This window comes from Beta vulgaris, chromosome 6, assembly GCF_026745355.1.
Source record: "Beta vulgaris subsp. vulgaris cultivar EL10 chromosome 6, EL10.2, whole genome shotgun sequence".
In the NCBI taxonomy this organism is placed as follows: domain Eukaryota; kingdom Viridiplantae; phylum Streptophyta; class Magnoliopsida; order Caryophyllales; family Amaranthaceae; genus Beta; species Beta vulgaris.
Genome location: NC_079207.1, coordinates 63,132,551 through 63,143,887, shown reverse-complemented (window position 1 = coordinate 63,143,887; position 11,337 = coordinate 63,132,551). Strand labels below are relative to the sequence as shown.

Here is an 11,337-nt window from a genome sequence, read left to right as displayed (position 1 = left end):
CACAAATAATTAAATAACAGTAATAATAAGAGTATTGTAAAAACATTTTGAACCACGTCTTTGTACTATACATTTATGGTAATATTTGAGTTTTTACGTTCTTTATCAGATATTAATGTTTTTCAAACCCTTTTTACTATTAACTCTTGATACGATAATATATATTTATAACCTATTTTATGTTTATCTAACTTGTATTAGACCAAACCCGTTTCTTGAATCTTCTAAATTTGATTAAGTTGACATTTGAATTCAAGACTCACTCAATATGTTGAATTATTGCAATGATTAAATTTCAAGTCAGGTCATTTTGGGTTGGTTTCGGATCAACCTTTAACCGAAAAGGTCGGGTTCAAATTCTGATTTTTGACCTGAAATCAGAATCAAGTCAGGTTTGGGTTAGAAGTAAGTGACCCGAAACATAAATCAGGTAAACTTAAAATTAACCCAACTCGAAGCGATTGCTACCCCTACATTTTTAATGTAGACAAATAACACGTAAAGATAATTATTGTATACTACTACAATATCTAATAATAATACACTCTACTGGAGTAATAATTAAGCAATATAAAAAGTTGTGAAAATTATCTATCCTGCAACTCCAAAATAAATTGTCTACATTATAAATCAAAACCTACTGTGTTATCTTCCGTATAAAACAACTAAATCAAAATAAAATGAATTGAACTGAATTGATTGCAACTAAACAGAACTGAATTGAACTGAACTGACTGCAACTAAATTGAACTGAACTGAATTAAATTAACTTGAATAATAGTAATGATAATAAATAAATTAGGAATTGAACTGAACTAAATTGAATTATTGATTATAGCTGAACTGGACTGATTGGAATTGAACTGACTAAACTGAAAATAAGTTGGGAAGAACAGGCCTAAGTCTCAATTAATATCGATGTTAAAAACCTTCAATTTTGATATTGATGCAATAATTTTTTTTTTCCTGAGGAATAATATTTGATGCAACTAAAAGTTGAAAATAAAGATAATGAAGAGCTGCCAAAAGAAAACGGGAAAATTAAAATATAGTATGAAGATTGAAGACCATATGTCAAGAGCTACCAATTTTCTATCTCCTAGTCACCTTCTGTCTTCTGCCTTCTTCCTCCTTTCCTCTGCCTCCATGGCTCATGGGTATGATTATTGTTGCAAAATTCTAGATCGCCAATCTATCGCTTTAAACTTATTCTTCCCTCTCGGTTCAAAATCGCCAGTTTCTCTCTTCTCTTCTTTTGTTCTAATTTCTCTTATGAACACAAATATCTCTAACCTTCTCTCTTCAGTTCTCTCGGATCAGCTCGTCTTTTTACTTGATTTTAGCTCAAAAGATTTAAACAACAAAACCTATTACATTATCTCAATTTTGTGTGAGTTAATTTTTTTTAAATTATGTGTTTGGTTTCAATCTTGCTGGGTTGCTTTCTCTTTACTCATTATGAGTATATGACATGGAGAAGAGTTTGCTTTCAATTTTTTTTAACAACAAAACTTATTGCTTTCTCTCTCTTCAATTTTTTCGAGTTCTAGAGGTTTGAAAGAAAGTACTAAATGTAAATCATTGGCAGATGTTTGAATTTATCTAATGGTTATGATCAGTTTTATAGGAGGTGGGTGAAATCTTTATAAATTTTAATCATGCATCCATTGATCCTATAAAATAATTATAAAATAATTAAAATTTTATATTTGACACTCTCCTTAAAAATAATTAGGATTTTATGTTTGACACTCTCCTTAAAAAATTAGGATTTTATTATATACTATGTAATGGTGATTATATTTGCATAAATCAAGTAATTTTAATGGGTAGATTAAATTATAAATTTATCGAATTTAGGGGATTTTAATTGATGCATTAAAAAAAATTAGCATTTAAAAAATATCTAGATTAAAGCGGTAACTAAAAATAGCGTTAAAAATATACCGAACTGATTAGGCATGATTTGGTGAGATTTGCACGACAATTATATGGTGAGTTCAATGCCTATATCAACCATGTTGCCACTTGTCCAAGAAATAGGTTGTGCTGACGTGGCAGAAAACTCATTTGCACTTGACACGTGGACGGAAAAGATATGTACATGACACATAGGCAAAATTTTCTAGGTTTTTATATATACTAGTATTTCGGACCCGGGCATCGCCCCGGGTTGGTATTGTTTTCCGAACGTGATATGTATTTTTTCCATTCACAATAAAATATATTAAAGAAAACTCAACATTTAAAATGTACAAATATAATAATGTGGATACTTAAAGCATGATTAAAAGTTGGTTGAGATGGTAATTGTGTCATGTATAATAGCAAGAGGTCATGGGTTCAAAGCTTGTTGCAAGCTAATTTTAGTTTTGTTTGACATGCTTTATGTACACATTGGACAATCCTAATGGAGTAATAGGGTGCCACGTAACATGTATACAGTATCACGCACGCCTTTTAATATATTTGTATATATATAGATATGAGCTTCTTCAAAATGTCAGCTAGCTTTTGGGCCCCAACTAGATCGTTTTTACTTCATGAATCATTGTCTTATACATAAATGATGTGATTAAATAACGTAAATTAAATTTGTTTGGTTATATTTTTTTGTCATTACTTTATCTATTATCTATTATAATATATAAAATAAAATCCATCTCATCATTTTAAATTTATGTAGAGATATGTCATGATTATTAGATATATTCATTAAAAATATGTTCATTATTCAAATATATTAAGAAAATAGGCTTATATCACCCAATTTCTCAATCTAATATTACGCAATAAATAATACAGATTAAAGAGATTAGTATATGTCATCCAATAATATCAACCTATAACATATTCCTTTATCACATTGAAAAAAAATTGTGAATGATCAAATTAAACTATGACAAAAATAATATTAATGCTTTTAGCGTTTTTTTTATGTCAATGTTAATAATGTTAATATGTCATAGCATGCATTGCATGCATATGAATTTAATATCTACAAATTTTTCACCATATACACCGCTAATTTTTTTTATTCACCATATATGCTGCTAATTTTTTTATTCACCATATACCCTTAATGTTTTAAAATTCATTGTATACCCCTCAAATTTCTTGATAATTTGTCATGTGTCCTTATGATATACGATTATCAATTTTTTTGATCATTAACCCTTGATTTCCAATTCTAAACCTTATTTAATCCTTATTTCACTCATTTACCCTAACAAATTAGCATTGAAACAACACCCCAGTCCAAAAAAGAAGAAAAATAGTTATGGAGGAAAAGGGCTAAAAGAGATCATTTATGGTGTTTTAATGGTGTTTAATTAAGGCTAACTACTCAAATAGGATTAGATTTTGGTAACAGAATTAGGGGTTAATTATCAAAAAAGTTGATAATCGTTAATCATTAAGAGCATAGCATATGGTAAATTCTTAAGATATTGAGGGGTATACGATTAATTTTGAAAACATCAAAGATATATGGTAAATAAAAAAATTTGTCGGAATATATGGTTAAAAATCCATAATATGTACTCCCTCCGTTTCATTTTAATCTACACACTTACACTTTTCACGTATGCCAATGTAAAAATTTGAAGACATATATCTTTAGTTTTGTATTTGTAAAAATTATAAAAAGTACACATAAATGAAATACATACTAAGACGAATCTAACAAGATCCTATATGACTATGTTTTTATTCACGTATAAATCACAAATCAGAGTCAAAGTGTAATTTGTGAAATAGTGTAAAATGTCAAAGTGTGTAGATTAATATGAAATGGAGGGAGTAATAGTTAGATGTCAAATATGCAAATTTTGCACCCACAGAAAGGAAAGAAAAAGATATGCAACGTTTGTGACATAAGTAAATTGGGTATATTTGTAATTTCACTATGCCTTCAACTCCTGTATTTCAGCGAGTTTACAGACAAGAAGCTCCGATGAACACACTTAACTTCCGGTCAAAGATCTGTTGTTCATTATGTAAGTCACACCCTCCCTTTTCTTTATTTTATCTTCTCTTAATAAGTTTATGCTTATACTACTCAAAAATCTTTACTTTCTCTAATTTTCCCCACAAATTCTGGAGTATATCGGTATAATTCATCAAAAATTTGATCCTGTTTCTATGATTTAACTCAAAATTTATGGTAGATTAAAGCCTGAAAACCATGAAATCTAGATCAAAGAAACACGATTGTTATGATAAAGAAGGAAATTACAAAGATAGATTAAGTGAATTACCAGATGAAATTCTTGTTAATATACTTTCATTTTTACCAATTAGATGTGCTGTTAGAACTGTCCTACTTCGCAGATTTGGAAAACTGTGGACTTTGCTTCGCACTCTTAAGTTTAGTTACAGTGAAGAGGAGAGATTTATATCTTATGTTATGAAATATCATAAAAGTCCCACTATTGATAAGTTGGAGTTTTTTTGGATTTATGAACATCCCAAGGAAGAATTGATGAAATGGATAATACTTGGTTTAAGAAAAAAGACTAGGGTCTTGAGTATTCAGGGTAACCCGGTTTCGACTAATATATTCTTGCCACCTCGTGTTTTTCGAAGTCAATGTCTTGTTTCTCTTGCACTTACTGGTTCCTTAATCAAGCTCCCACGTCGAGTATTCATGGGATCACTAAAGAAATTGGATATTGCTCATGTGAGTGTGAGTGATGAGGATTTCAAGGTTTTGGTATCCGGATGCCCTTGTTTGAGAGAATTGATTGTTTTGTTTCCACACGGATTACAACAGCTGCATTTTACTAGTCCAAGCATTGAGAAGTTGGAGCTTGATCTTTTGATAGATTTGGGAACCGCACTAGACCGACATTACTCCCTCGATTGCCCTAACCTAAAGATCTTGCATATCGACGAAGTTTATATTGATAATTTACGAGTGATTGATGTTTCATCTGTTCGTCAAGCCATAATTACATATTGTCACACTTCTGAAGATGAACCTGATCAAGACCATTTTGAAATATTGCTTGACAAGTTTCGAAATGCTCATGTTTTCCGATTGGGACCTAATAAAGCTTATATGGTGAGTTGCTGTTTTTCTTCCCCTGTTCTTTCTTGTAAGGAACCCTGCATTATGGTTTATTTTGGATTTCTAATATTGTTTCTTGTACAGGTTTCTTTTTTTTGCGATGATAAATAGAAACCTGTGGTTTAAATTACACATTAGATTTCAGCCCTCTTGTACAGTCTTTTACAATATTATGCTCTTCTACAGGATACGAAAGCATGCTTGTTTATTATTCATGTATCTTTGTTCGTATATATTAGGTGAGGAGAATAATTTAGGTGACCTGAGGTGGGGTCAAACTGTGGAAGGAATTTTGGGGTAACATGTCACTCTTCTTCTTATACATAATCTCATTTAGGGAGAAGATGGGTTAAGCTAAGTTTCAGTTTCGGGACTTTCTTGTAGCTGAAACCTGAATTGTCATTATATTTTTATATGTATGCTACATTTGAGTGCTAGAGCAGCTGAATATTATGTGAGACTAGCAATTGACACTTTAGTTTCTTGAAACTTCTTAGTTGCCAATAGCATGGTTGTAGGAAAGCCATTCATTGAGGCTGGTAGAGTTGCCTAAACCTTAGCTATGTCATTAAAGCATCAATGACTATAGGGATGGCCGCAGATCCTCGTATAAAGCTGATAAAGAGAAGGGTCATGCTAGTAGCTCCACTCCAAAAGCATCTCGGATGATGAAGAGATTGATATGCAGATAAAGAGGACATTGGCAGTGATGAAGATTGATTAATTAGGATGAGTATGATGATGATGATGACTGTGACATGTAATGCTAGTGTTTTTATCTAACAAGCTTGATGAATTATGTTGGCTTTTCTTTCTACTTTTCATTTTATATATATTGCCGTGCTGTAAGTCTCTACTTAGTATGCGTTACTTTTAGGGTTGTCCTGGTAACGAAGTATGCTTCCTATGTTAATTGATGCATCTATATTGTACATATTATCTTGTTTTGTTTACAAAATGCACTCAAATTGATTTACAAGGTTTTTGGCACCAAATATGTGCCTCCTTAAGGGGATGTGCATGCTTTTGCCATGTGCTTTACGGTTAGGCTGCAAGGTAGCTTTACACCTGATGTACGTTACCCCTTCTAAAACTAAGCTTACTGCAAGTCTGCAATTGTAGGCCAACAAAATAATGCTGCACAAGTGTGACTACCGAACTTAACTATGCTTTTCATGTGCTGAGAGAGATCCAAATAAGTTTGCTGGAACAGTTAAGTGTTTGTTGGTGGTTTGTATCTCTATATTGTTAGATGCTTATTGCTTAGTTGGTCACTCTATTCGCTATATGTTCATAAATAGTGAAGGAAAAAGGTAATATTTCATATTATTTTGCTTTTGTTCTGTCCTTTTTCCCAGCAATTAGAGCACTGTGGAAATGGGAAATTGGCTGTTGCAAGAAATGAATGGACTCATTTAGCTCTGAGGTCAAGGGTCCGTGGAAGTTGTCTTCTAGGCATTTGTAGATTGTTGAGAAACTCGGAGTATTTGAATGAACTTATAATATATGCCAATGTGGTAGGTCTATTTGTACATCAACTTTATCAAGCTATTATATATTTGGACTAACCTTTCATCTAACATGGAGAACTTCCATTTCATTAATGTCAGGATTTTTTCTGCGACTGCAATATGCTTCTGTCTGAGCTTTCATCTCCTTGTGTAATGCGACAACTTAGAATTGTCACTATTCGTGACTATGTGAAGCCATGCCAAGCTCTACTTCAGTTGATAGAATTCTTGCTTAAAAGTGCACTCGTCTTGGACAAAATGGTTATTGTCTGCAACAGGAAGGATAAACTTTTGTCAATGGAGGGACACGAATTCATTTTGCAGTTATTAAGCTTTCCAAGGGTGTCAAGAAGCGCAAAAGTTGTCTTTGCTTGAAAAATATACTAATAGTAATTTGTAAACACATAGTGCATGTTTAGGACTTAGGAGTCGGGACCCGTGTTGTGAATTCAGCATTGCTGATACAGATTGTGTTGATTTTAGTTTGCTAGAAAAATGGTTTAATGTAGTATTGCTGGTCGCTCGGGAAGCGTCTTCAATTTTTTTACAGGGGCCAAAGCTCGTAGTCAGCTTCCCTCTCGTGTAGTCGTCAGCCTCCACTGATTCACAAGTAGTTGTCCCCTCTACCTAGGGCACCACCACGAACTAAAGTACTCAAACGATCAAGAGACAGATGACCAAGCCGACGATGGGGAAAAAAGCGTGCCTTCAAAGTTTTGTGGCCAGGCCGCTCTGTACGTGCAAATGTTCCTGGCTAAATATATGTCATATGTGGTTTAGCTATCCCCCTGTGTTTTTGAGACTCTACATTGTATCCCCACCTTTTCCAAAACTTACCTGTATCTATTTATTGATAAATTCTGTTGAATAAGTGTTCTAATCGCATTTTGGGGTTTGATTGTTTGAAACTGGTGTTATAGTGGGATACTGGGATATTTAGCAAGCATGAAGAACCATGTTTGCTTTTCTTCTGTATTTTCAATTTATTTTGATTGTTGTGCACCTGTGCTCTTAAGTTACCCAAGTCTCTTTTCCACATTTCACTCTCCTTTTGCTCGACAATTTTTATACATATTCATCATCTGTTGGGTTTTTGATGTTCCCAAACACGGAACACCCCATTTTCAACAGTTATTACTAGCTCCTTTGTCCCTCTAAGAGGGTGTTTGGTATGGAAAACGTAAACGGAATGGAAAGGATTTGGATAAGGAGGGGAAATGAAAATAATAACCGTTACCTTTAATTGTTGTTTGGTATCTTAGTGGAATGGAAACAATTGAGAGGATTATGATTGAGGAAGGGAACGTGATTTGTTTCCACTAGTTTGATAAGGGTAATAAATGGGGGGATTATGTTTCCCCTTGGAAACGGTATTTGTTACTTAACACTCATACCAAACAATTAGAAATGGAAACACTTATTTGAATCCGTTTCCTGCATCAAAATTTTCTATACCGAACACCCTCTAAAGACTATTTACAGTTGCTGGCTTCACCAGAGCCATCCAGTATTGGAAGCATGCTAAAGAGACACATGTAGGAGCACTTGATCATAATTCATGATGTATCCATTTCATAAACGAAATGGGCGGAAATCGTCAGGAGCTTGAAAGTGCACATACATCAAATAAATTAGACGTAACAGTTGCACGACTTGGATCTGATTGATTAGGGTCAGAGTTAGACAAAGTTTTCCACCCTAAGTCAAAGAGTTGTGAACACTTCAAATGTGTTCATATATATATACTAGAATTTTTTGCACGCGATGCGTGCTTGAATTTTTTTTTGAAACAGAAACTCGATTTTTTTCGGCATAAGAGTCAAAATTTGAACATTTTAGAAAGAAAAAAAATTATATATCATTGAAAATATATAATTTCAGAAAATGTCATTGCGAACATAATAATATTCTAGAAATACGCGAATATTGTTAATCTAATCATGACCTATTAAGTTATTAGCATTTTAAATTTATTTTAGCTTTTTCCCTCTTTTGTTTGGAGCTTCTCTTCTAAGTTATAAAAAATTTATTAGATCGTAGTATTGTATAGTTATAAGCCCATAATCGAATCCGCACAACCTATATGATATATGGTACGAAATATTTTTTTTCTTGACTGTGGCTGTGGGAATTGGATATGGTAATATCTTTTTGAGGGAAAAAGATGAGGAATACAGTTTGCCAAATATAGGCAGCTCTTAAATTTAGCAAAGTCAAAAATACAAACACTATTTTGTAATTTAGAAAGAGAAGGGGGGCAAATTTGGCATTTCAAAAGAGGACACCATTGCTCCCCCCTTCCCTTATATAATAGAGATATAAAGCTCTAAATGTATTATTCATATAAAGATAACGGTTTTTTCACCAAATACCTCCGACAAATCAAAAAATTCACCATATACCCTCAATGTTTCAGAAATGCACTGTATACCCTTGAGTTTTCGAAAACGCGCACCAGATACCCTTTTGCCTAACTGCCGTTAACCCACAGTTAGCTTAATTTACAATTTTGCCATCATTAACCCTAATCCTAATTAAACCTAACCTAATATAACCCTAATCCTACCCCTAAACCCTCCCCTTACCCTAACCCTACCCCTTGGCAGCCCCCACCCCACCCCCTCCCCTCCACCACCCCAGCCTCTACCCCTCCCTCTCCCCCACCGCCGATGTTTGGCCGACCTCCCCCACTGTCGATGTTTGGCCAGCCTTCCCCACCCCCACCGCACCGTCGCTGCGCGTGCCGGCCACCCCCTCCTCTCCCTGCGCGTCTGTTCGCCACCCCTCACCCTCCCTCTTCGTTCTGCGCCGGAGGCCCCCCACCTCTCTTCGTTCTTCGCCGGAGTCCCCACCCCCTCTTCGTTCTGCGCCGGAGTCCCCCCACCCCCTCTTCGTTCTTCGCCGGAGTCCCCCACCCCTCTTCGTTCTGCACCGGAGTCCCCCACCCCTCTTTGTTCACCGTCGACTCCCCCACCCCTGTGCGAAAATCCGACTACCATGTGGTGAAATCTAACCCAGCCCCCGCGAAAATCCCCCACCTTGCGCGAAAAACCGATAACCCTCGCGAACCGACCACCCTGCGCGAACCAACCGCCCAGCGCGAACCGACGACCCTGCGCGAACCGACTACCCTGCGCGAACAGTTGATGTGATGTTCAACGAAGAGGGGTAGGGGGAGAGGGAAGGATGTTGTCGGGGAGGAAGGGAGGTCGGCGGTGGAAGGGAGGGGGATGCGGCGGCCAAACGGGGGAGGGGTGGGGCTGGGGTGGGGGTTGGGCCTGGGGTTGAGGGGTGTTGGGGTGGGTTAGGGTTTGGGGTAAGGGTAAGGGTTAGATTAGGGTTAGGATTAAGGTTAGATTAGAATTAGGGTTTAGGGTTAATAATGGCAAAATCGTAAATAAAACTAACGGCGACTTAACGTCCGTTAGAAAATGGGTATATGGTGCGCGTTTTCGAAAACTCAAGGGTATACGGTGCATTTCTGAAACATTGAGGGTATATGGTGAATTTTTTTATTTGTCGGGGGTATTTGGTGAAATAACCGTAAAGATAATGATTCTTCAATCAGGTTTAAGTGTATAATTATGCTTTGGGTGGTAAAAGTTGTGTTGAAATACTAAAGAATACACCTTTTTAGAGTTGGATTTAGGATAGGTCGATTTGAGTTGTCTTCAGAAACTAGCAACAAAAGGTTTTATTCATAATGTTAGGTAAATTGCTTATTAGAGAATGACATTACAACAAAAGGTTTTATTCATAATGTGACATAATATGTTAACATTACACTTCAGCTTTCAGTACCATTTATGCATGTACTGATGTACATGAGTACATCCATAAAGACCATAAGATAACACGAAAAGCCATGTGCATGCAATAAATTTGTGTCATCTTTTTCTTTCATTTCGTTTTATTCTTTTTTCAATCTGTGTCTCTGAATATTAATACATTTACCCTTTATTTGTCTAAGTCTATCAATTGTTTGCTTAGTTTTTAAGTGAATACCCTACTAAAAATTTCAATATTACATGTATAATCCCCCGATTTCTTATTGATGTTCCTACTTGCTTGAAATCTTGACACTATTTAGATTTACATAAAACTCTTCTAACTATTTTCCAATAAATGTAAGAAAAATGAACTCTTACTTAAGAATAAGATTATTTACCTAAATTTTAATTACCAAACTTATACTAGTACTTTCTTAGTTTTTATTAGAGACATATTTGTAACATCCATTTATATAAGGAAAAATTGACGATAGAGGTCTCAACTTTGGGTGATAATTTTTAAAAGGTATGAACTACTGATTAACCTGTGTAGGTCCCAACTTTAGGGGGTATTAACTTTTAGCGGGCCTTAGTGACTTGAAACTGGCTTAATAGGTCATAACTTGTAAAACTTGGGTCACACCAGAAGGGTTAATTGAGGGAGTGAAGTAGGAACTAGGTGAGATTTTAAAAAAAATCGTCAATTTTAAGTCACCGAGGCCCGCTAAAAGTTAAGACCCTAAAGTTGGGACCTACACAGGTTAATCAATCGTTCAAACCTTTTAAAAATTATCGTCCAAAGTTCAGACCTCTATTGTCAATTTTTCCTTTATATAAAGCCGTGCTCCTTCTATCTAATCTCTTATTTGGCAAACTAAAATTTAGCTAAAATTAAAACACTTCTTTGATTACCTTCATGACACAATATCATCACCCGTGAAGCCTTGACTCCATCAGAAAAGGCAGTAATAATGGGGAGACATAT

General features: G+C 35.1%; 1 protein-coding gene across 1 annotated transcript; it reads left to right on the top strand.

The window, feature by feature from the left end:
* Nucleotides 1–3,852: 3,852 nt before the first annotated feature.
* On the top strand, nt 3,853–7,453 carry LOC104897354 (putative F-box/LRR-repeat protein At4g15060). Its single transcript, XM_057395380.1, has 3 exons — nt 3,853–5,065; nt 6,430–6,588; nt 6,682–7,453. Exons 1-3 carry the CDS (start codon nt 4,187–4,189, stop codon nt 6,955–6,957), a joined length of 1,314 nt encoding a protein of 437 aa, XP_057251363.1. The 5' UTR covers nt 3,853–4,186; the 3' UTR covers nt 6,958–7,453.
* Nucleotides 7,454–11,337: the final 3,884 nt, after the last annotated feature.

Bases quoted from the DNA above. Each gene is read 5' to 3' on its own strand.
- LOC104897354 (XM_057395380.1), top strand. From the start codon at position 4,187: ATGAAATCTAGATCAAAGAAACACGATTGTTATGATAAAGAAGGAAAT. The intron at 5,066-6,429 runs GTGAGTTGCTGT...CCTTTTTCCCAG, and splicing joins GACCTAATAAAGCTTATATG to CAATTAGAGCACTGTGGAAA. The intron at 6,589-6,681 runs GTAGGTCTATTT...CATTAATGTCAG, and splicing joins TTATAATATATGCCAATGTG to GATTTTTTCTGCGACTGCAA.